Genomic DNA, 22,947 nt, shown 5'->3' on the forward strand with positions numbered 1-22,947 from the left:
GACAGGCGGTGGGAAGGCAGCTGGCTCTTGTCTCTCCTCAGGACATGTGCTGAGTGCAGACAGAGGACAGGAGTGGAAAAGTTTGTCCCTGAGAGGCTGGGCAGAGTGCAGAGAAGGGCACACTCACTGCCAGGCACCAAAATAGGGCTCTGAAGGGGAGTCAGATTCCAGCAAGAGTCTTCTCTTGCCCAGAAAGGATTATTTTAAGTGCTCAGGTATATCAGTCAATGACAGATCCCCAAGTGTCTGTGGCAACTGAGCTAGATCAGCTGGAGAAGTCTGGATTCTCCCCAAGGTGCTCTCATTGCCTTAGGGTTCCCTCTTGATAAGCTTCAGGGTTACACCTAGGCCTTCTTGTGACTCACTGGGTGAGACAAACCCTTCACCATGCTTCTGACAATCTCTGTTGTTCAGCTGGCTCCTAGTGGAAGTGAAATGATGGAGCAGGGAGAGAAAAAAAGGCAAAGAGACAGGACGAGGCCCTCTCTGATGCCAGCAGTTGTGACTGGTTAAGAGGAAGGCCGTGTCACCTCCTTGAGCCTCAGAATACTCATCTGCATAATGGGGCCAATACATAGGGTGATGGTAAGATTTGAAAAGGAGATTGTATTGAAGTGACCTAATATACTTCCTGGTACATAGTTAGTTCCCCATCACTTGATGTTGATATTTTATTACCTCCTCACTCCCTCACTCACTGCTCCTTTTAAACTCCCTGAATGCAGGAAGGTGTGACTTATTGGGACCTCCTGAGTGAGGCTGGTTTCTCTCTTGTGAGAGAATCAGGGAAGGATGCTCCAGGCCCAGATGTCAGTACTGGAAGGCCTTAGAGATCATCTAAATGTCACTAGAATGTCACCTTCCTGAGGGCAGGGTCTTTGTTTTGTTCACTGTTATAATTCTAGAGCCCAGAGCAGTGAAGCACACAGTATCTGCTTCATAAATATTTGTTGGATGGGTGAAAGACTCTAGTCCACCCCCCCACGTTTAATTTACAGAGGAGAAAACTGAGCCTAGAAAGTGGGGTGACAGAGCGAGGACTGGGACCCCTGATTTCCTTGTCCTTTTTTGGAGTCCTCTCTCCCCAATCCTCAAAAACTCAGTATTCCCCCGGCCACCAGGATTAAAGGAGGTAAGATAGAACATTTTCTAACCTGTGTCTAGCGCATAGCAGGTGCTAAGTGAATGGGAATTTCTCCTCCTTTCGTCTTTTTGTCTTTGGCACATTTCTCAGGTTTCTCTTCGAGGCAATGTCATGTACCAGAATTATTCTTTACACCACATCACACCTCTTCTCCAACTACATATATATTTACTATTCACTTGATATTTGTTAGGAGGGACACAAAGGAATTAAATTAAGAAGTGACCAATAGTCCTGTTTTAAGAGATTAATCCTTTCAAATTGGTTCATGAAATCACCGGATCCCTGAGGATAGGATTTCCCTGGAGGGGACATGTTGGGATCTGAGTCTCTGCTGTTTCCTTCTCCCACAGTGGCAGATGAAATGCTGCAGGTGTGACTCCAGGCTGCCTCACAATTACAACAGTCACCGAGTGGAGAATGTGGTGTCATCCTCAGGCCCCATGCGCTGGTGGCAGTCACAGAATGGTGAGGGCTTGCCACCTACAGGGGCCCAAACATTGGAGGCCCCACAGGATGGAGATGGATGGAGGATGCCTGGGAACACTTCTTCACTCCTACGATAGAGCACCCTGGGGAGAAACCAACATCCTATGGTGTTGGGAAGAGGGTGGTTGATGAGCAGAACATTGGTGCTTTGTATTTGGGTTCTATTGGATGTCGTAGGTAGAAAAGTTTATTGGAGGTCGAGGAAAGGATCTGAAGACAGAGAAATGTCTTTTATTTCACCCCACTTAGTCTCAGTGGGTGGGTTTGTGGAAGGAACTGAGCTTTGGGATCTTGTCTGTGTCAATTTCACAGGTTAAACCCTCTACAGAGGTATCGGAGACATCAGGTAACTATGGGAAGGAAATTTGGCCAAGAATAGATAGGACTTTGAATAGATAAGTAAAAACATCCTGGTACAACTCCTCTCCAAGAGGGAAATTGGAAAATCAGGGTTAGAGAATTTCTGACTTCCTATAGCTACGCCAGTCCAGGGCTTTCTTCAGGGCTGGGAAGTGTCTTCAGTGGGAGGTCTCTAGCCTAAAGTTTTCACTTTGTATCCTTCTAGATGTGAACCCTGTCTCTCTGCAGCTGGACCTGGACAGGAGATTCCAGCTTCGGGATATCATGATGGAGTTTAAGGTGTGCTTCTTGGGGGGGTGGGCGTGGCATTAGAGAGGAGAGGGGATCCTGGCCCATGTGGGCTTGGAGCCGTGGAGGAGCCGTGTTCTTGTCTCTTGAGGCTGAGGGTGACAGCACCATGTGCTGTGTGAGCCCCCTCCCCAGGCTGGGTCAACACTCACCAGGGGCCTATATCATGTAGCAGCACCACCAGATGTCCTGTCTTGGTCATGCAGTAGTTGTATATCCTCTGCTTGTCTCTATCTCCCACCCTCAATCCATCCAATTAATTCAGCTCTGTCACGTACCAATTCTACTGGCCTGGTTGCTTATTATATTGTTGTGTTATATATTCTTGATATAGTTTGTTTGAATAAATTTGTGAATGACGTTGAGTTTAACAACTAGCTAACAACTCGCCTGTCCACATGAAAGATGTCCCTTTGGGACATCTTGGTGGGCAATTCACTCATTCAGTGCTATAACTTCTCAAAGTACTTTCGGATTCTGCTCTTAGGCTAGCCTTCTGGATTCTCCTTTGGGAGGAAACATTTTTATTCATTTGTGACAGGTCATTTTTTTTTTTTTTTATTTTCTGAGAAGATTTGATTTTATTCTTTCTATGGAAATAGTTAAATATTCAACAACCAAGTTTGGTTAAATGCCCAGGAAGGGTGATATAATTTTCAGGAGTTAAAATGAGCTTGGAATAAAAATGGCACCTAAATTCTTACATGACTAAAGAAGTTGGCTCTAAGAGCTTTGTCCAAAGTAAAGGTCAGAAGTATTTTGAGACATGCCAGTATCCTTTGAATAAATGCCCAGTCTCTAAAGGTGACAACTTTGAAGGACAACATTTGTTGGAATGGATACTGTTGAGTATTCTCATTGCTTGATTATCACTCTCCCATATGTGTATTTGTGTCAATTCTTATTACACACATTTTGAATACCGTTTATGTATTAGATTTGATGTCAGATGTTAGGGATAGAAAGATGAATAAAACTACATCGCAGTCTTCAAGCTGCTTTTAACCATATGTAGGGAGGGCAGAGAGCCAGTGTAGAGAGTGTCAAGCGCACTCTGATACTGGTAAGAAGCACGGAAGAGGCATCTCACTTGGTCTGTCTTGGGAGAGGTTGTCAGAGAATGCACCAGGGAAAGATGAACCTTCATGGACCAGTAACGTGACCAGGTGAAGGGCAAATTTCATCCTAGGCAAAGAGAATAGGAAGTGCAAAGGCCATGGGGCAAGAGGCTAGAAGGTATGGGTTTTGGAGGGGTCAAGGGATTGTGCACAGGATCTGGAGAAGAAACATCTTCATGGTGATGAAAGGTGGAAATGTGGAGGGCTGCAGTACAAATATAAATGGATGGAAGGAGGGGAGCAGACTGAACGACCAGACTGAGCAGACCTTACCATTCATTCAACAAACAAATACTGTGCACCCACGTGCTGGATGCTGGAGGCACAAGTGTGAGCAAGACAGACAATGAGGCCCACATTCTCAACCAGGGATGATTTTGCCCTCTTCCCTCTCCCAGGGGACGTTTGATAATGTCTGGAGACATTCTTGGTCGTCACACCCATAGGTACGCAATGACATCTGATGGGTGGAGGCCAGGGACGCTGCTAACCATCCTACAAGGTGCAGGACAGTTCCTATGATTGAGATTTATTCGAGTTAACACATCAATAGTGCCAAAGTTGAGAAATCCTGGTGCAGTGGAACAAGAATAAAAAGCAGGAAAACAACACAGAAATCATTGGAAATTATTGTGACATTTCTGAAGAAACAATGTGCTGGGATAGGAAATAATGGGGTGGTGGGGCGAGAGCTGAATGCATGTTAGGCAGGTATAAAAAGATCTCCATGAGGAAGTGACATTTAAGCTGGGAGCAAAGAGGGAGAAGAAGCCTTCTAGAGAGAGGAGAGCTCCAGGCAGCAGAAGCACCCAGTACAAAGGCTCTGAGGAGAGAATGAGCTGGGCGGTGTGGTGTAGGGCTTGGAGAGGTGGAGGTGGCCAGAGATGGAGTGAGAAGGCAGGTGGGACGCAGGAGCACAGGACCTCCTCACTCACATTTAGGGGTTCAGATTTTATGCAAGAATTGTGGGTTGGAGGACCTTAATTAGAGGAGTGATATGGCCCATTTTATGTTTTAGAAGAAAGCTGTCTTTACAGTGGAAGGTGTGACTGGAGTAAATGTGGGGAAAGCAGGTAGCACCTTCTAGGGAGGTCAGGGAAGAGGTGGCCCTGAAGCTGGAGATACTGTACTAGGTCTGATTCAGGATCTGTTTTGAGATTGAGTTTATGAACTTGCCGTTCTAAGTAGGGAGCCGTCAGCATAAAGACAGTATTTAAAGCCACCAGAAATGGATGAAATCGCTGAGAGAAGCAGCAGGGGGGGTAATATGTCAAGCTTAGGAGCTCATGTTTTATCTTTAGGCCAATACAGATCCATTGAAAGGCCTCACGAATCAGGGATCAGATAACCATCTGGAAAGATCTGCCTGGTGAAGTGGGGAGAGTGGTCTGGAGGGCTAGGGTAGGGGCTGGACATGAGTCCCAGGCTGTGGCAGTCAATCAGGCTCAGCATGATTGTGGCCTGAGTCATGGCCTTGGCAATCTGAGGAAGAGGGAGAGAGGAGAGAGAGGAGGGACAGAACCCAGAGCTAGGATAAAAATGGTTGGTGTGGAACGTGTAAGAGTGGGAGATTTTTCCAGCCTGGATGCCCTGAGGGTGGGCTGAGCCAGGGATCATGCCTCCTGGAATGCGGATCGAATTTCTGTTACTTTCCATGGTTCCCCTGGGGAGAGACTTCTGTGGCTTGCCAGGAGGAATGGACCTGGATGCTCCCGAGCTCAGCTGCTCCCACTGGTCCCCTCCCCTCCCTCACTAGGGGAGCCTGTTTCTGTGATGGTGTCCCCAGTGGGTGCAGCCCGTGCTTCCCCTCTCCATCCTGCCTGGGTCTCCACAGGGGCCCGTGCCTGCTGGCATGCTGATCGAACGTTCCTCAGACTTCGGCAAGACCTGGCAGGTGTACCAGTACCTGGCTGCCGACTGCACCTCCACCTTCCCCAGGGTTCGCCAGGGCCAGCCTCAGAACTGGCAGGATGCTCGGTGCCAGTCTCTGCCCCAGAGGCCAAATGGACATCTAAATGGGGGGAAGGTAGGTAGAGGGAACCCTGAAAAAGTGAGCATGGTTGGGGGGACATCCCCACCGTCCTACTGTTCACACTGTCCCATGGACTCTTGAGAAGAGATGAGAACATTTCTCCCGTTTGCTGCCTGGAAAGGATATTTCAGAAACATCTTGGGGCCACTAGGTCACCCCACCAACCTGCCCTCTTCTGTAGGCTCCTTTATGTGACTTATTGGCACATCCCTGTATTAGAAAGAATAAAACCAATGTTCCTACGTGAGACCTTTGTGATGGCTGGTTAGATGCAAGTGAGCAAATTATATAAATTAAATTTCATGTCGATATGATTTAACAGAAACATGAACTTTTTCAGTTTAATTCATCTATCTAGCCCAATCCTACCCCTGGTGTAACTTAGAGCTCACTTGACTTTAAAACCTGAGCTTGAAATGAGAACCTACCTCTAGAAATAGCCAGAATGTTTCTCCCCAGATCTTCCCAATCTGGGTCAAATCATTTTATTTCTTTCACAACTGCTCTTCCCACCTCTGGCAGAGGTATTTGCTCTTCTGTGGCCTGAAGAACCTGGTGAGCCGTGAGAGGTGCTCAGAGGGGTGCCCCCTCTGCGGGCAATGCCCCTCTTTCCTTTGTGTTTGGTTTTAACCCAGTTTCTTCTTGGTTATTCCCTTATTCCAATCTATATTAACCAAGTTCTCCAGACTCTAGATTAGAAAACAGGACTTTTTCTTAATTTGCGTGGGGTTGATGTGAAAACTCTTCCTGAAATATGCAGATGAGGTCACATCTAATGAGTGGTTTCTTATAAATAAGAAGCATAGTTGACATTGAGGTTGTCCAGAGTGCTGTGGTCACCATTGGAAAATTAGTATTTCCTAAACCCTCAGATATAGATTATATATCTTCCCATAATGTTTGATCCAGAGAAATTGGGAAATTCTCTTGACACCTGTGTTTTTAATTGGAGAGGAGACATTGTATGTACACACACACACACACACAAACACACACACTCTCATTTGGGGCCCAGTGATCATCGTGCTCCCCCACAGCAACTGGCAGGCCTTACATCCGTGGTCTGTCTCAAGTTCCAGGTAAGAAAGAGCTCAGCAAAGAGGAAGGTGGGCATTGAGTGGAAAGGAAGGTTTCCTCTGAGCTTGGGGCCTGCTGTTTATCTCGTTCGTCAGTTCTTCCCTTTCCCCTCCCTCTGTAGGTACAACTTAACCTTATGAATTTAGCATCTGGGATTCCAGCAACTCAAAGTCAAAAAATTCAAGGTTTGTGTGGCTACTTGTCTTGCCCATGGGACTTTGGGTGGGAAATGAAACAAGGTTGGAACTCAGGTCCTGGAAATTTCCTTGTCTTTGATATCTCTGCCAGCATAGTTGGGGATTTAATCCTTGCCCAACATGGAAGTGTTGTGTGCAGGACGCTGTGGGAATTCTGAGGGCTGGGCGGGATGGCCCTGGTGTAATGGCGTTATGAAGACAAGGAGGAGCAGGGTGGTTTCCTTGTCTGCCCTACTTTAGGAGACTCTATTTGCCTTTAACTTCCTTTCTTTATCTTTCCTTTCCCAACCCATCCTTCTATGCTGTTTGCCCCTCTCAGAGCTGGGAGAGATCACAAACTTGAGAGTGAACTTCACCAGGCTGGCACCCATGCCCCAGCGGGGCTACCATCCCCCCAGCGCCTACTATGCAGTGTCCCAGCTACGTCTGCAGGGGAGCTGCTTCTGCCATGGCCACGCTGACCGCTGTGCCCCCAAGCCTGGAGCCTCAGCTAGCCCCTCCACTGCTGTGCAGGTGACAGCCTAGGGAAAGGGGCAGGACAAAGTAGACTAAGGACCTACTTGGAGCTCCCATAAAGCAGGGAAGGCACTAAATTTAAGGCCTGAGCATCAAATACTTCAGCAATAGTAAAGAATCTTAGGTGATTTTCATTTCAAAAGTCAGAGTTCTAGACCTGCTTTATAGTTTGATGTTTCAGTTACATATAAATAGATGTTTTGGTACAGGATGGGAAGTTTATGGTGATGCCTCTTAACCCTGACAACATGCAGAGGAGTACAGAGGGAGGCCAGCTCAGGGAATGTGTTATCTATTGGGACCCATAAGACAAATCACTAGAACCCAAGGCCGAGGACACGTGAAGAAAACAACTTGCTTTTTTAGATGCAGAGGGAGGCCTTATGGTACCTGCCCTGCTCTTGTGGTCCTCAACTCTGGCTGCACAGTAGAATCACCACTTATAAAAGGTACCACTACCTGCGCCTTGTTCCCCAGGTTCTGATTAAATTGAGCCTAGACATGGATCTTTTTAAAAAAATACTTCTAGGTGATTCTGATGCGGAGCCAGATCTGTGGATTAGAGGGTGCCATTCTGGGTGCCATCCTAGTTGGAGCCTAAGGGACAGGATTTTGGGGGTGAATATGGAGAGAAGAGAGTTCTAGCAAAAGGAAAAACGTTAGTAAAACCCCAAAGAAGGGGAAAGTAGGAGCAGCTGGGAGTTCAGCCTGCTGTGCTGCTGACAGGGCGTGGGAGAAAGGATGGAGCAAACTTGATACAGGTCCTTCCCTGAATGCTAAGCTGAAGGTGTTGGACTCAATTTAGAAGGCAGTTAGCATACGATAACTATTCTATTTTTATACCTTAATGAGTCTAGTAACAAGTCATCATAACGGTTCCATTAGCTAAACAACTGTAGTCATAGATTGCTGGAATATAAATCTCCAGGGGGCCCAATAGCTTCTGGAATCACACCGTTACCAACAAGGGTGTCTGAGCACTTTCCAGGTACCTCCTTGAACTGGGAATCATGACAGTGTCCAAGTGCGAGGAATGAGCCTGTGAAGCCTCACCAGAGGAGCAGTGCAGGCACACGTGCCCGCGCACACACATGTGCTGACACGTGTATGTGCTCATATGCATAGCACAATGGTTGTAGGCAGGCCACTGGAAGTGTCACAGGGGCTGTATGAAGTCTGGAGGATTCAGGGAAAGTGTCCTGTGAGGCCCGGGGTCTGAGCCTGGCCCAGTGTGGTGGGTGGGAAGGTCATATCCATCCCTGGACTCTCCTTTGTTAATTACTCCTAATGACTGATGGGCCCCTTCTCAGGTGCACGATGTCTGCGTCTGCCAGCACAACACAGCCGGCCCCAACTGTGAGCGCTGTGCACCCTTCTACAACAACCGGCCCTGGAGACCTGCGGAGGCCCAGGACCCCCATGAATGTCAAAGTATGAGGCCCGGGTTACCCCTCTCCTGTAGGAACTGGGTCTTGTGCTGGTCCTGTAGGCCTTGGTGACCTTACCTGGGATATGGGGTGAATCTAGTTTTTATTATTTAAATCCAAACCAAATTGCAGCTCTGCAGTTGAAGCTCTGTGGGATTGGAGAAAGCATCCTCCATCTCAGTCAGGCCTGGAGAGACCGAGGCCTGTTGTGTGCTTCTGATTCCACATGACTTTCATACTATCCTCAGCATCTCCTTCTTCTGGCCCCTTCAGTTGCCTTACCCTGTTTAAGACATATCTCGTTCAATGTCATTTTGCCTACTTCAAATGGCCCCCTGGAGGAAGGGCCTTTGTCTGCATAAATGATGAGAAACAGGGATGCTTAGACCAGAGAGAGGCAGTGACCCACCAGGAGATCCAGGTGCCAGTGAGCAGGGTTGGGGAGAGACCATTTAACAGTGGCCCAGCATGGGCACTATTCTTGGGTTCATCGCAACACTGGGTAACAGGAGGCCTGAGTTCTCATTCTGCTCTGCTTTTGTATTGGTCTTCCAACCCTAATTAAATTACACGAGACTCCTCTCTGCCCGGAGCACTGTACTGAGCTCTTAGCAGTGCCAGCCAGCTATCGTGGCACATACTGTACATGGCAATGGTACTGATCGGATGTCAGCCCTGGGACTCTCCTTTTCCAGGGTGCGACTGCAATGGGCACTCAGAGACATGTCACTTCGACCCAGCTGTGTTTGCTGCCAGCCAGGGGGCACATGGTGGTGTATGTGACAACTGCCAAGACCACACGGAAGGCAGGAACTGTGAGCGGTGTCAGCTGCACTATTTCCGGAACCGGCGCCCCGGGGCCCCCATTGAGGAGACCTGTATCCGTGAGTAGGGGCTCTGGGGACTCAGAGTGCCATCCATCTGTCTGGTCTGGGCAAAACAGAGCACATGTCCTTGGGGACACAAAGGTATTTGGGGAACATGAAGACTCATGGGTCAGAACTTAGGAGAGATTGTTTAACTTAGCTGAGCACTCCCGAGCAGGTCGTTTAACCTCTTGGTCCTTCAGTCAATCAGTCGATCCATAAATATAGAGCCCTTACTTTTCATGGCCTCGGGGAACATGCAAACTGTTTGGAAATATAAATCATACACATGAAAAAGAGGGACAAAGGCACTTTCTCTATGTACATGCTATGTGCCTAGACCGTATGGTAATGTAGTTTGATATCTATTTTTTTCATTTCTTCCAACACCAAGACCTCCTCCGTGGCAGGAATTTCGTCTTACTCCCTCTGGCCTTAGCACAATGACTGGCAAATCATTAACGCTCAGGGAATGTTTGCTGAATGAACCTATGCCTGGAGTGGACCGGAGTCCCCAGAGGCAGCTTGACATGCCCACAAGGCTGGCAAGTTTGAGTAGGAGAGAGCAATCTGGACTGAAGTGATCTGATTTGGCCAGGTGTAATCAGGAAAGACTTTCTGGGTGAAGGAGCCTCCTATTTTGAAAGGCATGAAAGAAGTCAGGGAGTTGGGGTGGGGAAAAGCTGGGTCACTTCCTGTTGATATTATTTGTTTATGGGAAGAGTGAGACAGAACTGTGTTTGACCTCTGTGTCCAGCATTTGCTTGGAATGCGAACTTGAGTAAGTTCTTTAACACGTTTAAGCCTTGGTTTCCTCATCTGTACGGTGGGAACAATAATCGCCACCTTTCAGGCTTATCACAAAGATTACAGAAGGCAACATGTGGGAGTGCGCTGCTTGGTGCTTGGCACACAGTAGTTCAGCAAATAATGACAACAAAAGTACTCAACACGGGGGCGGTGCCTGTGGCTCAGAGGAGTAGGGCTCTGGCCCCATATGCCAGAGGTGGCGGGTTCAAACCCAGCCCTGGCCAAAAACTGCAAAAAAAATACTCAACACGGGCCAAGTACTGTTCCACTTATTTTATATTTACTCATGTATTCGTCCTAAGAAATCCATGAGGGCTGTATCATTTTCTGCAATTTACACACAAGGAAACTGAGGCACAGAAAGACTTTGGTAACTTGATTGAAGCTATAATGTTGAAATCCAGTGGCGGACCAATGATTTGACCAGGCAGCCTGCTTTTCTTCATTCCTACTGTGGTGGCTGCTTTTGTCTCTCAGCCTGCGAGTGTGATCCGGATGGGGCAGTGCCAGGGGCTCCTTGCGACCCAGTGACTGGGAAGTGTGTGTGCAAGGAGCATGTTCAGGGAGAGCGCTGTGACCTCTGCAAACCGGGCTTCACGGGACTCACCAACGCCAACCCACAGGGCTGCCACCGTGAGTAAGGGGCCTGGCCCAGCTTGGTGTGGGGCAGGGCACATGGAGCCCCAGACCCAAGACTGGCCCTGCTTACTGTGCTGTTGAGAAGGCCAGATTGACCCCATCTTGCACTCCCTCATCCCACACCCCCCACCTTCTCATGACCTGTCCCTGAGCACGTAGGCCTTGCAGAAATGGGGAGTGTTAAATAAACATACCCTGTAGAGACAGGGCAGATTAGCCCAGGACGCAGGCCCTTGTTGAACCTCATTTGGCTCCCCTTGTAATTGCTCGATCCTGACCCTTTGCCCCAAAGATCTAACCTCACCTTTTGCTTCTGTAAACTACTTTGTGTTAGGAATTCCAATCCCATCCCCAACTGAAAGAAGGGTATAAAAAACCCCTACCTCTCTAACGCTTTGCCGAGAATTTTTCAGGTATGAACCTATCTTGGTTGGCTAGCCAGTAAAGGACCCCATACCTAATTTGAACTCAGTGTTCTGGTGTTTTCTCTATAATTCCACTCGTGTTGGGTACAACACTGTCTTCAGGGGAAATCCCATCATGGGGTAGGCAGTGGCGGTGTGCCAGGCGGTCATCTTCTTGCCGTCTTCCCCAGCTCTGGTGCTATGCCACTGGCCTCCAGCAGGTGGCAGCACAGGTCTGGCTTGGAAAGCAGTACTGAGTCAGCTAAGGGGTGGGCAAGTGGTGGTGCGGGGGTGGGGTGAGGGACAAGCTGTCAGCCAGGTGGGTGGAACTGGTGGGAAAGCACGGTGGCCATGTGAGTCAGCCCTGGTATCTGCAGGGAACAGCCCTGCCCTGTTCTTTTCACAGGCTGGGGCCCCTCACCGGATCTGTGTCCTCTCTCCTACAGGCTGTGACTGCAGCCTCCTGGGGGCCGGTCAGGACATGCCTTGTGATGAGGAGACTGGACGCTGCCTGTGCCTGCCTAACGTGGTGGGCCCCAAATGTGACCAGTGTGCTCCCTACCACTGGAAGCTGGCCAGCGGCCTGGGCTGCCAACCATGTGCCTGTGACCCACACAACTCCCTTAGCCCCCAGTGCAACCAGGTATGAGCCGGGGGTGACCTGTGGGCCCCTCTGCAAGGGGCCAGCATTTGTGTCCAGGTTCCACGCTGCCCTTCTGGGCCTTTCCACGGTCAGGCTGAGCTTCTCCTGTTGCCACTCCCCTTTGGGGAGGCCACCAGATGTCCCTCTCTCTGTGGCTCACAGCCTTTAGCAATAACATATGCCTTCTGAAAGGCCCACTTTGGGTCTTGACTTTGGGGCTTGTCTCTGGGTGGGAGCTCTTGCTTTGGAGTCACACTAGCTCTGCAGATAGCCTGTGAGCCCTGGATCCTGTCTGTAGATGAAGGATCTAGGACACAGCCTCTGACACCAGGGCAAGGAGAACCTGCAAGCGAGGGTCCCCTGACTATGCTCTGCCCCTCCCAGTTCACAGGGCAATGCCCCTGTCGGGAAGGGTTTGGTGGACTGACATGCAATGCTGCAGCCATCCGCCAGTGTCCAGACGGGACTCATGGAGATGCGGCCACGGGCTGCCGAGGTGCGTGGTCAAAGTGTAGGCAGTGCTGAGGTTGTGGGGGTGGAGCTGTGGCTGGGCAGAGCGGAAGCATGGGTTTGTGGTACAGCAGGAAATCCCACATGGACACATGTGGTGTGGGCCTGGGCAACCCCACGAGTGCATGTGGTCTGGCTGGTCAGCTTGGTCCCAGCCTCCAAGGCAGGTCTGTTGTCTGGAAATGTCTCTACATTTCCCCAACATTGCTCTCAACTTCCCTGAGAAAGAGCATTTACCAGGAGCCATTTGTAGGGAAGTAGCAAGGAGGGGAGGACATTTCTCCCTCTTCAAAGATGGAGATAGTGAGTCTGGAGGAGGCAAAGGTCATCTCCCAGAGGGGGCAGTCGGATGTAGCCACAAGAGTACAGGACTTGCAGCCTGCAGGGCTGGCTCTGCTCTCAGCTCTGCCTCCCCCTTACCTAGTGATTTGAGCAGGTCACGTCCCCTCTTTGGGCTTAGTTTGCTCTTCTGGGGGAGAAGGCATACTGCACTTACCCTCTTTGCCCCACAGTTGCCTCATCTACAAAGTGGGAAGATCAGCGCAGCTAACCTCCAGAGTTAGATCAGATGAGTGAGCATGTGTGACTGCAAGTGGTGCCTGGCATGTGGTGGGTCTCACTGCTGTTGGGACCATGGCTTTTATTCTAAGCCCTGTAGAAGGATGCTCGGGTCATATATTTTCTTCAGGGCCCTCTGGCCCCTGGTCTCTGACTGTCTTTTCTCTTGGCCCTAGCATGTGACTGTGACTTCCGGGGAACAGAGGGCCAGGGCTGTGACAAAGCCTCTGGCCGCTGCCTCTGCCGCCCTGGCTTGACTGGGCCCCGCTGTGACCAGTGCCAGCGAGGCTATTGCAATCGCTACCCAGTGTGTGTGGCCTGCCACCCTTGCTTCCAGACCTACGATGCGGACCTCCGGGAGCAGGCCCTGCGCTTGGGCAACCTCCGCAATGCCACTGCCAGCCTGTGGTCAGGGCCGGGTCTGGAGGACCATGGCCTGGCCTCCCGGATCCAAGACACAAAGAGCAAGGTCGAGCAGATCCGAGCAATTCTCAGCAGTGCCTCGGTCACAGAGCAGGAGGTGGCCCAGGTAGCCAATGACATTTCCTCCATCAGGTAATTCCATTTCCCTGCCAAGTACTTAGTGGAATTACGCCACCTGGGTGCCCACAAGGGGGTCATGCTGGTCCTCTTTATAGCCTGTCGCATTGCTCAAGGCATGTGTGCTCTTTCTCTTAACTACATCGCTGCAGGCCTGGGAGGCTGGTGTGGGGGGGTATTTCTTCTGTCCCATAGGTGAGAAAACAGGCAGGGAAGTGAAGTGACAGAGCCATGTGGCCCCCCAGGGCAGAGCCGGCACTCAGAATGCAGACCTAGAGCCCAAGCCCTGCGTGCTTTCACGTGCCTGGTGGGCCCGTGGGAGAGCCAGTTCTGGATTAGTCACCCTGGTGGAGGGCATCCGAGAGGCAGGGGCTCTAAAAATAACTCACATTTGCCTTTGCAATGGAAGCAGTCCTGCCCACACCCCAGCCCACCAGCGGAGTCCTTCTGAAAGCTCCTGTGATTAGTTTGCATTCCCTCAGCTCTGGCTTTCCCAGGGCGCACAGAGCCTTCCAGGTGTGGGATTGGCGGTGGAGAAAAGGCAGCCCGAGAAGAATGAAAACTGAGGTTTTATGATTCATGGGTGTGCTAGAGCCTCTTTCAGCAGCCTTGGCAGAGGGGCTAGAGCCAATGCTGGGAATCGTTCTTTTTTTGATTCACTCTACATATTTTCTTAACCATCCATTATGAGGCATTGGGGGCATTGAAGTTAATGTGACATAGTCTTTGCCCCGAAGATGCTCATGTGTGGGAGAATGGTGTGTGAACCATGAACTGTAATGTGATGCGTGTTGTAAGAGAGAAACTCCAAAAGAGGGGCGCTCATGCCAGGCTTCGGAAGAAGTGTCATCTGACCCAAGTCTCAAATTTGGGTAGTCGGTCTGAGGCATTCAGTAGGCTGGAAACACAGGTGGGGTGAATTCCACGGAAGGGCACCCTAGACCTGAGTGCAGCCTGGAGGTAGAGGAAGTGAGGCTTGTGGAAGGTAGTTGGTGGTTGGGTTGCTGGAGCTGCACAGGGTATGGGGAGAGAGGAATCTTCAAGAGCTCCAGGACCTTGAGCCCCTTTCAGAGGGTGACCAGTGGACAGCGGTGGTGGGGTCTGGAGGTCAGTGGGAATTGTGGACTATAGAAGAGGGATTTGAGAGCCACACTGTACAGGTGGCCACTGAAATCAGCCTGCACAGAGGTAGGAGGAGGGGTCAGGGTGACACTTCTCACCGAACCCAGGGGCAGGGAGAGGTGGAGGAGATCAGGAAAGGTGGCTGAAGAGGGTTTTTGGGACCCACATGCAGAGGTGTGGAGGAAGGTTGGCGGGCACTCCCAGCCTCTGTCTGGGGAATTGTCTCTGGCCTGTGCATTCTGCCCTGCTTGCCGAAGGCCTCTGCTTGTCTTGACTCAGCAGTTGCTCCCAGAGGATGGCTGGCTCTGGGGAGACACAGCCCCCTCTTATATTTTAGTGAAAGCTTCTCTCCCACCTCAGGCGAACTCTCCATGGCCTGCAGCCGGACCTGCCTCTAGAGGAGGAGGTGTTGTCCCTCCCAGGAGACCTGGAGAATCTGGACAGAAGCTTCAATCACCTCCTGGTTATGTATCAGAGCAAGAGGCAGCAGTTTGAAAAATTCAGCAGTGCCGATCCTTCAGGTGAGGAAGGGGCTCTCAGACAGCCCCCTGTGCTGCTGCTGCTGCCTGGACCGTGGCATGCTACGGCTCCTCCTGCTCTGGCCTCTCCAGGCGGCCAGGCTCAGGAGCAGCACTGGTCCCTCCCCTCTTCCCACAGGAGCCTTCCGGCTGCTGACCACAGGCTATGAGCGGTCATCCCAGGCTGCTCAGCAGGTCTCCGACAGCTCCCGCTTGCTGCGCCAGCTCAGGGACAGCCGGAAGGAGGCAGAGAGGCTGAAGGTACAGGCAGGAGGAGGAGGCGCTGGAGGCCCCCAGCTCGTTGCACTGAGGCTAGAGATGGCTTCTCTACCCGACCTGACACCCACCATCAACAAGGTGACTCAGGAGTCAACCCCCTGGTGCCTCAACTCCAGCTAGTCACATGACTGCTGCCCCCTGTTTGCCGTAAGGCAAGACCTGCCCCATGAGACACCTATCCTACACTCCATCCATCCTGACCTTTGCCCCTCACTATATGCCCAGCAGTTGCAAAGGAAATAAGTTTCTGGTGTCTGGCTGTCAAGGAGATGTGTGGCTGTTTGTTTCCTGAGTGTGGGCTGGAAGTGGGTGTTGAGGGGCCCTGCTTGGGTGGCCTCTTTAATGCCCCATCTCTCCTTAGCTCTGCGGTGGCTCTAGGCAGAAGGCCTGCACCCCAGGAGCATGCCCTGGTGAGCTGTGTCCCCGAGATAATGGCACGGCCTGCGGCTCCCACTGCAGGGGTGCCTTTCCCAGGGCTGGTGGGGCCTTCCGGATGGCGGGGCAGGTGGCCAAGCAGCTGCAGGGCTTTGATGCCCAGCTCCAGCAGACCAGGCAAATGGTAGGTGTGTGGTGAGGCGGGTGGGCATAGGCAGGATGGAGCCCCTGGGCAATTCAGTTTCCATTTTATCCTTGGGAGACCAAAACCCAGAGATGTTAGGTGACCTGCTCAAGGTCCCACAGCAAGCATCAGTGTGTGGAGTCAATGTTTTGGGTTATTTTTTGTTTGTTTGTTTAATCCAATATCCACATATTTCTTCTGGGGCTGGTTACAGATGCTTCCTAAGTAGATGATTTTCAATTAGTGTGCTGTGGCTGGGAAAATCTTTAAAGATCATTAATTAAATTATTTTTAAAAGTTCAAAGTGCAATAAGTATATTCTTTAAAAAAATTTTTTAATCGACATAATTTAAGTGTGCTGCGGCAGTTTAACTATAGTGTCGAGTGTGCTGTGAGATAAGAAAGGTTGAGGAACCCTGGAGTGGAGCAGGACCCACAGAAGGCTGGGAGGCTGCGGAGAGGCTCCTTGGTGACGGGTGGTGTGTGCTGGCAGATCAGGGCAGCCGAGGAAGCCGCTGCACAGGTCCAGTCAGATGCCCAGCGCCTGGAGACCCAGGTGAGCACCAGTCGCTCCCAGATGGAAGAAGACGTCCGCCGCATGCGGCTCCTCATCCAGCAGGTCCGGGACTTCCTCGCAGGTGAGGCTGGTCTGCATTCTGCCTCTGGCTGATGCCTCCTGCCTGTCCCTCACTCTCACGTTCACTTCCTCCTCTGCCCACCTCCTCTCCTCATCCCCACACCTGCCACCAACCTGGCCCAGACCTTCATTGCCTCTCTGGACCATTGTCACGGCCTTCTCATTGCTCTCTTGCCTCTCTCCTGCTCCCTTGTGACCCATTCTCATCCTCAGCAGAGCAACTGGAAACATCTTTTTATAAGTAGGACCATCATACCCCACTCCCAATCCTTCAGTGGCTTCACCTTGTCCTTGGAATAAACTCCCAACTCCCACCAGGGCCTACAAAGTCTGGCCTCTGTCTATCTCTCTCCACTCCCTGGCTGTCTTCAAACCTGTCAGCCTCTCGCCCACTTTGGAGACCTTTGCCGGGAATGTTCTTTCCAAGGCTGCTACTGCCTGTGGCCTCTCTTAACCACCCTCTCTGTGGTTGCCCCCTTCTGTCCCATTCCCTGTTGGAGTCTTACCTGCATTGCACCGTTCACACGTGTGCATTTGTCTATGGGTGGGTTGTCACTCCACTAGCCTGTAAACTCCAAGAGGGCAAGGATAGTCGTCTGTCCGCCTTGCTACCGATCACCCGGCATAAGGCCAGACACTGGCAGAAGGAATCACTGAGCTGTACCTCCTCCCTGGCTGCCCTGAGGAGCAAGGAAGGGCTATGCAATGGACAGATCCCTGGACAGGACCTAGGGGTCTTGTGTGACTTTGGGCAGGTTGCGTTTCTCTTTGCCTCATCTTTTGCTTCTATAAATGGGGATGGTAGTATTTACAGTTTATTCTGAGAATCAAATAACTGATGTAGAATGAGTTTTGAAAAACTAAAGGTGCCTCAGAAATGAAAGTTGATATTATTAGGTTTCTGGTTCCTGCCAGTGAATTTGCTTGGCTGGCAGCCCAGGTAATGTAAGCTGGGGGCTTAGCATAATGACAGTGGCTCTTCACTGCTACTACAGTGTTTTTGCCCAAATAGGCTGAAGCCCCCTCCCAAGTGCAGGTGGCAGGTCAGAGAAAGGCAGGAAGGATCCACTGAGGTCCCATGACTTGCCTAAGGTTATGAGGCTCACAATGGAAGAAGATGGTACCCAACGAATGGAGATGACAGGACAGGCCAAGGGCTGGGACTCAGGCTTAGGGATGAGGGAGTCTTGCCCCAGGGCAAGTCCAGTGGGGCCAAATGACCACTCATCCTGCCTTCACCTCAGCCTGGGCCCTGGCCTCAGGGCTGGGAGGTGGGTTGGAAATCTCTCCTGTAGGGGAACCACCCAGGCTCTGGTGAACAGTGGGGAGCCGCCAGGCCCCTTTTGTCCTCTCAGTTACACTTGTGTCTGGGTCAAGTCTTAGAATGAGGCTAGGGGCAGAGAGAAAAAGCAGGGCCTGAGGGAAGCTTGGACCCAGGGAGGGACCCAGGAAATTTCATCATAGCAGCAAGTTCTAGTCTCCAGGGTCCTGGTGCAGTAGGTGCTGGGTGCTGTTGGGTACAAGGTCACGGTGTGGGAGAGAGGGTAGAGGGTCTGTGCAGGAAGAAGAGTCATCGTCTCTCCTAGTTCTTCAAATGGAATTGGCAAAACGAACAGTTAAGGTTCATGAAGTTGTTGTTACAGAATGCCAAGCCCTGTCCCTAATGCTTTGCATGTATTCTGTCATTTAATCCTGACTGTGTGAGCTAAGGACTGTTATTACTTCCCCTTTGCACAGAGAGGTTAGGCAGCTTGCCTGAAGGCACCCACCTTGGAGGTGATGTGAGCAGAAGCCAAGCCTAATAGTCTCGCTTCATCTTCAGGCTCTAAGTTGTCACACTGTGGGGTTGACACACACACGTGCACACGCTGGCCTCCTGGCTTTTGCTAATATTGTTCCTCTGCCCTCCCCTGCCCCTCCAGATCTGGTTCACTCCTACTCATCCTCTAAAAACCCTCTCTGGCATCCCAGGAAGTCTCCCTGGGGCTATCAGCCTGGGCCAGGCCCGCCCAGGGCCATCCCAGCACCTGAACCTGCCTCCTGACTCAGTGTGGTGCTTTCTTGTTTAGGCCCCTGTCCCTCCCAGTGGATTTCCAGCACCAGAAGGGCAGAGACCGGGTCTAATTTGATTTGCAGTCTTAACTCCTCCCACACTATTGTTCGAAGCGGGATATATTTGCTGATCCCACCCTGGTTCTCAGAAGGCCATGAAGCTGAATGTCACACAGGCTTGGTGTGTGACACACTCCCTTGGTGTGGCTGAAGCAATGCAGGATAAAGGCAGGGCCAGAGCTGAGCAGGCACATGGTCCTCGTGGGAGGCTTTCTGGAGGTGGAGTGTGTGAAACCTTGTTTTGAGAGTAGGGCTCTGGGTTAGATGAAGGGTTGATGGTCTGCATGTGAGGGGCCTTGTGAAACCTTGCACTTGGCATAAACCCACTGAGTTAAACTCAGCCACAGCTGCACTTGGGCTCCTGCAGTGGGCTGCTGCACGCATCCCTTAAGGGATGCAGAAGTGAACGGGTGTGGCTTACACCTTGCAGGAATGTCCTTCTAGTTGGTGTGGGGAGGGGCTGGAAATGGGACCTGTGTAGCCAGCTGCTGAGGAAATCCTCTGGTTGTGGAATGAGGCTGGGCCTGGGACCCCAGAGGAGTTCTGGAAGGTGGGTGCCCCTTCCCTAACACCTCAATACCAGAGAATCTGTAAAAGGGAACAGGGAGAGATGGGGGAGGAGATGTCATCTCTGTCCTTGTTCTATGACCCAGAGTTGGTGTAATGACTCTTGCTAATGGATTATTTCATGTTATACCCTCAGGTTGGGTTATTCCCATTTCCCAGATCAGGAAACTGCACTCAGAGAAGCCTCTTGACTTGCCCTAGGCTGCTTGAGTAGAAAAGGGGAGAACTGGATGTGGTGCGTTTTTGGTCATTCATTCACTTTTAGATGCTGAGACTTCCCAGTGCCCAGCCCAGGGCTGGGGCCTGGGTGTGGCTGTGCACAAAGCCCAGTTCCTGCCCTAATAGAGCTTTTATTCTCATGGGGAAAGAGACAGAAATCCAGAAAAATGAGTTCAGTGTTCAGAGGCGGGTGTTGCTAAGTGCTAGAGAGAGAGATGTGGCAGGGAGGGAGGAAAAGGGATGTTGATCTGGGGTGGAGGCTGCAATTCTAGCTTGGGTGGCTGGGGTTGGCCCCTCTGAGAAGGGGACATTCCAGCAAAGACCAGGTCATTCCTATCTGCCTTTGTGAAAATGAACACTCCGGCCAGGGGAGGGGTGTGGGGCAGGGGTCTTCCTGCCAAGGAAGCAGCTCCAGCTCCTGGCTGCTATTCCCCGTTTCGGGCTGAGGATGCATGTGCCTCAGGCATTGTTCAGTACCAGCTGTCTGGCACCGCCTCTTTCTCCCCAGACCGCAGCTTCCTGTGGCATCAGACACTGAGTTGCCACAGCTGTGCTGACACCCCCTCTCCATGCCTCCTCCCACCCCCGGCATGGAGCATGGACAGTCATGCTCCTACAGCATTCCCAGACATTTCCAGAGAGTGGGAGCCCGAGTCTGGCTGAGAGGGGCAGCAGCTCCTTGGGGTACCATAGCAGAGGCTGTCAGTGAGTGACTTCTGCTGTGGGGGCTGCTCAGAGTGGCCTCAGATCTTTGGGGAGGTGAGTGGGCTCTCACACATGATGGGTGGCTGTCTTCCAGATCCCGACACCGATGCAGCCACCATCCAGGAGGTCAGTGAGGCCGTGCTGGCCCTGTGGCTACCCACAGACTCAGCAACAGTCCTGCGGAAAATGAACGAGATCCAGGCCATCGCAGCCAAGCTCCCCAACGTGGACCTGGTGCTATCCCAGACCAAGCAGGACATTGCCCGGGCCCGTAGGCTCCAGGCTGAGGCTGAGCAGGCCAGGTTTGGGCTTAGCCCTGGGCTTCTTGCTGTGCAGGATTCGGCTGGTGTTAGACTCCCCAACCCTGTTAGTCCAGAGGGGTGCAGAGGGCAGGGAGACAGGAGGGGTGCTAACTGTTGTGGGGGTGGCTAAGTGATACACCAAGTCCAAGTTAAAGTTTACTTGCATGACCTTGTCTTCCTTATTGGAAGCTAGGCCAGAGGATATCTCAGGTATAACATTGGCATCCATCATGTCAGTTTGGTGGGATCCTGGGGTGTCAAAGCCACTGAGTTAATACTCCCTTACTCTTCGTCTTGCTGGGAAGGGTGTTCCCATGGACTGGTGAATGATCTGCCCCACACATTTATTCATTCCCTGTTCACTCATTCTCTCTCTCCTGTCCTTCCTGCTTCCCTCACCCAGGAGCCGAGCCCACACGGTGGAGGGCCAGGTGGAGGATGTAATCGGGAACCTGCGGCAGGGCACGGTGGCACTGCAGGAGGCTCAGGACACCTTGCAAGGCACCAGCCGCTCCCTTCAGCTTATCCAAGACAGGGTTGCTGAGGTGAGGTATTATGGGAATAAACAGATTTAGGCATGAGGCATAGAAGATACCAGAAACTGACCATATGGAAGCTGCACTGGGGTTCCAGAGACGTTGAACTATGGGTTTTCTGGTCTCGTGGCTGGGGTGCAGAAGGCACAGGTGAACTCTGACCTGCGGCAGGAGTTGGGTGTCAGCTGGGCTGGAACAGGAAGAGGCCAGGTTGTTGGTGGACATACAGGGGTGTAGGAGTGGGGACAGCCATGGCATCCTGGTTGGACAGAGTTTTTCCTGCCTGATTAGTTGAAGAAAAGATGAGGATGAAGGTCTCTGCCTGGGAGACTCACCCCAAACCCGCATCTCCTCTCTCTTTCTATAAAGGTTCAGCAGGTACTGGGGCCAGCGGAAAGGCTGGTGACAGGCATGATGGAACAGCTGGGTGACTTCTGGGCACGGATGGGGGAGCTCCGCCGCCAGGCCCAGCAGCAGAGGGCACAGGCCATCCAAGCCCAGGAGCTTGCAGACAGGACCAGTGAGCGTGCGCTGAATGCACAGGAGGTACCAAAAGGGCAGAGTCAGCCTGGTGAGGCACAGCAGTGAGGGGTCCTGAGCAGGAGAGGACTTTGCGCATTTTATAAGGCTGTGGACTCAACAGTGCTTGGAGAACCAGAGGGGACCTCAGGTTCAACCTACACCTGGAGGGGCATCTGAATTCTCACTCTGCTGCCTTTGGCGTAGCTGGCGCCGGACATTGGAGATGATCTAGTCTGATCCCTGTACAGATGAGGTGGAGTCCTGTCCATAGGCCTAATGCTCATCTGCAAAGCTGGTCTCTTGAGACCCAATAGGAGCGCATCTCCTGGCTTCCTATTACTGTCAGAATTAGATCACAGAGAAGATCAAAGAGCTGTTGTCAGCGTCTCAAATGTACCACCTGCTTCCCCCAGGGCCAGGAACATTGGCACTTGCAATCTTGGTGCAGTGACCAAGTTGCTACACTATTAAGTAGTAGCTTAAATTAACACACTATTATGTGTCTGACATGGTGCTGGAAGTGAGGTGGGAAATAACAGGAGCTGGAGACAGAGGGAGGGGAATGCAGAAGCTTAAGACAGAATCTGTGGCTTGGGGTTTTTATGGGCAAAATCAACCCTCTTGGGAAATAAGAAATAATAGGGAAATCATTATGTGTTGATTTGGGAGATCTCAAGTGTTTTGAGCACAGGCCTTTGGGACCTTGGATGCTAATGATGATACTGAGATTGTTCTACCTCTTTCAGGGATTTGAGAGGATAAAGCAAAAATATGCTGAGTTGAAGGACCGGTTGGGTCGGAGTCCCATTCTGGGTGAGCAGGGCAGCCGAATCCTGAGTGTCAAAACAGAGGCAGAAGAGCTGTTTGGGGAGACCATGGAGATGATGGACAGGATGAAAGGTGAGGGAACGGTCCAGAGTGAGGTCTGCCAGGCACCCAAAAGCTCCAACTCTGGATGAACGTAGAGGTGCTCAGGGAATGAGGTCAAGTCAGTGCCCTGAGCACCTGGGAAGTGTGAGGTACATGACCGGGCTCAGGAAGGCAAAGATAGTCACACAGCTTGGCCTTTCCAGATGGGGCTATTCTTCCTACTGCCTGCAAGATACACAAACTGTATTCAATAGGACAAGGTGGTCTGTGAAATAATAAGAGCTCTAAGGGTTGAGAGGATAAATAATTGCAGAGAGACATGCTCAGGGGAGGTAAGAATGGATAAGATTGGAAGTGGGCCTGGAAGGATGTGTAGGCCTG

At 51.4% G+C, this 22,947-nt stretch overlaps 1 protein-coding gene across 3 annotated transcripts in view; it reads left to right on the forward strand.

Annotated features, from left to right (window-relative positions):
- LAMB3 (laminin subunit beta 3) overlaps positions 1-22,947 on the forward strand; it is a 40,591-nt gene that overhangs the window by 14,532 nt on the left and 3,112 nt on the right. For all 3 annotated transcript variants that reach the window (XM_053607863.1, XM_053607862.1, XM_053607864.1), the window contains exons 4-22: positions 1,498-1,612; positions 2,199-2,272; positions 5,234-5,425; positions 6,630-6,693; positions 7,025-7,218; positions 8,532-8,652; positions 9,344-9,532; positions 10,802-10,957; positions 11,814-12,010; positions 12,395-12,506; positions 13,255-13,633; positions 15,101-15,261; positions 15,398-15,615; positions 15,899-16,096; positions 16,590-16,734; positions 20,431-20,638; positions 21,042-21,183; positions 21,544-21,720; positions 22,443-22,596. In XM_053607863.1, the coding sequence (XP_053463838.1) occupies positions 1,498-1,612; positions 2,199-2,272; positions 5,234-5,425; positions 6,630-6,693; positions 7,025-7,218; positions 8,532-8,652; positions 9,344-9,532; positions 10,802-10,957; positions 11,814-12,010; positions 12,395-12,506; positions 13,255-13,633; positions 15,101-15,261; positions 15,398-15,615; positions 15,899-16,096; positions 16,590-16,734; positions 20,431-20,638; positions 21,042-21,183; positions 21,544-21,720; positions 22,443-22,596 (3,196 nt within the window). The remainder of the gene's footprint in view (positions 1-1,497; positions 1,613-2,198; positions 2,273-5,233; positions 5,426-6,629; positions 6,694-7,024; positions 7,219-8,531; positions 8,653-9,343; positions 9,533-10,801; positions 10,958-11,813; positions 12,011-12,394; positions 12,507-13,254; positions 13,634-15,100; positions 15,262-15,397; positions 15,616-15,898; positions 16,097-16,589; positions 16,735-20,430; positions 20,639-21,041; positions 21,184-21,543; positions 21,721-22,442; positions 22,597-22,947) is intronic.

The sequence above is a fragment of the Nycticebus coucang genome, chromosome 10 (assembly GCF_027406575.1).
Source record: "Nycticebus coucang isolate mNycCou1 chromosome 10, mNycCou1.pri, whole genome shotgun sequence".
Taxonomy (NCBI): Eukaryota; Metazoa; Chordata; class Mammalia; order Primates; family Lorisidae; genus Nycticebus; species Nycticebus coucang.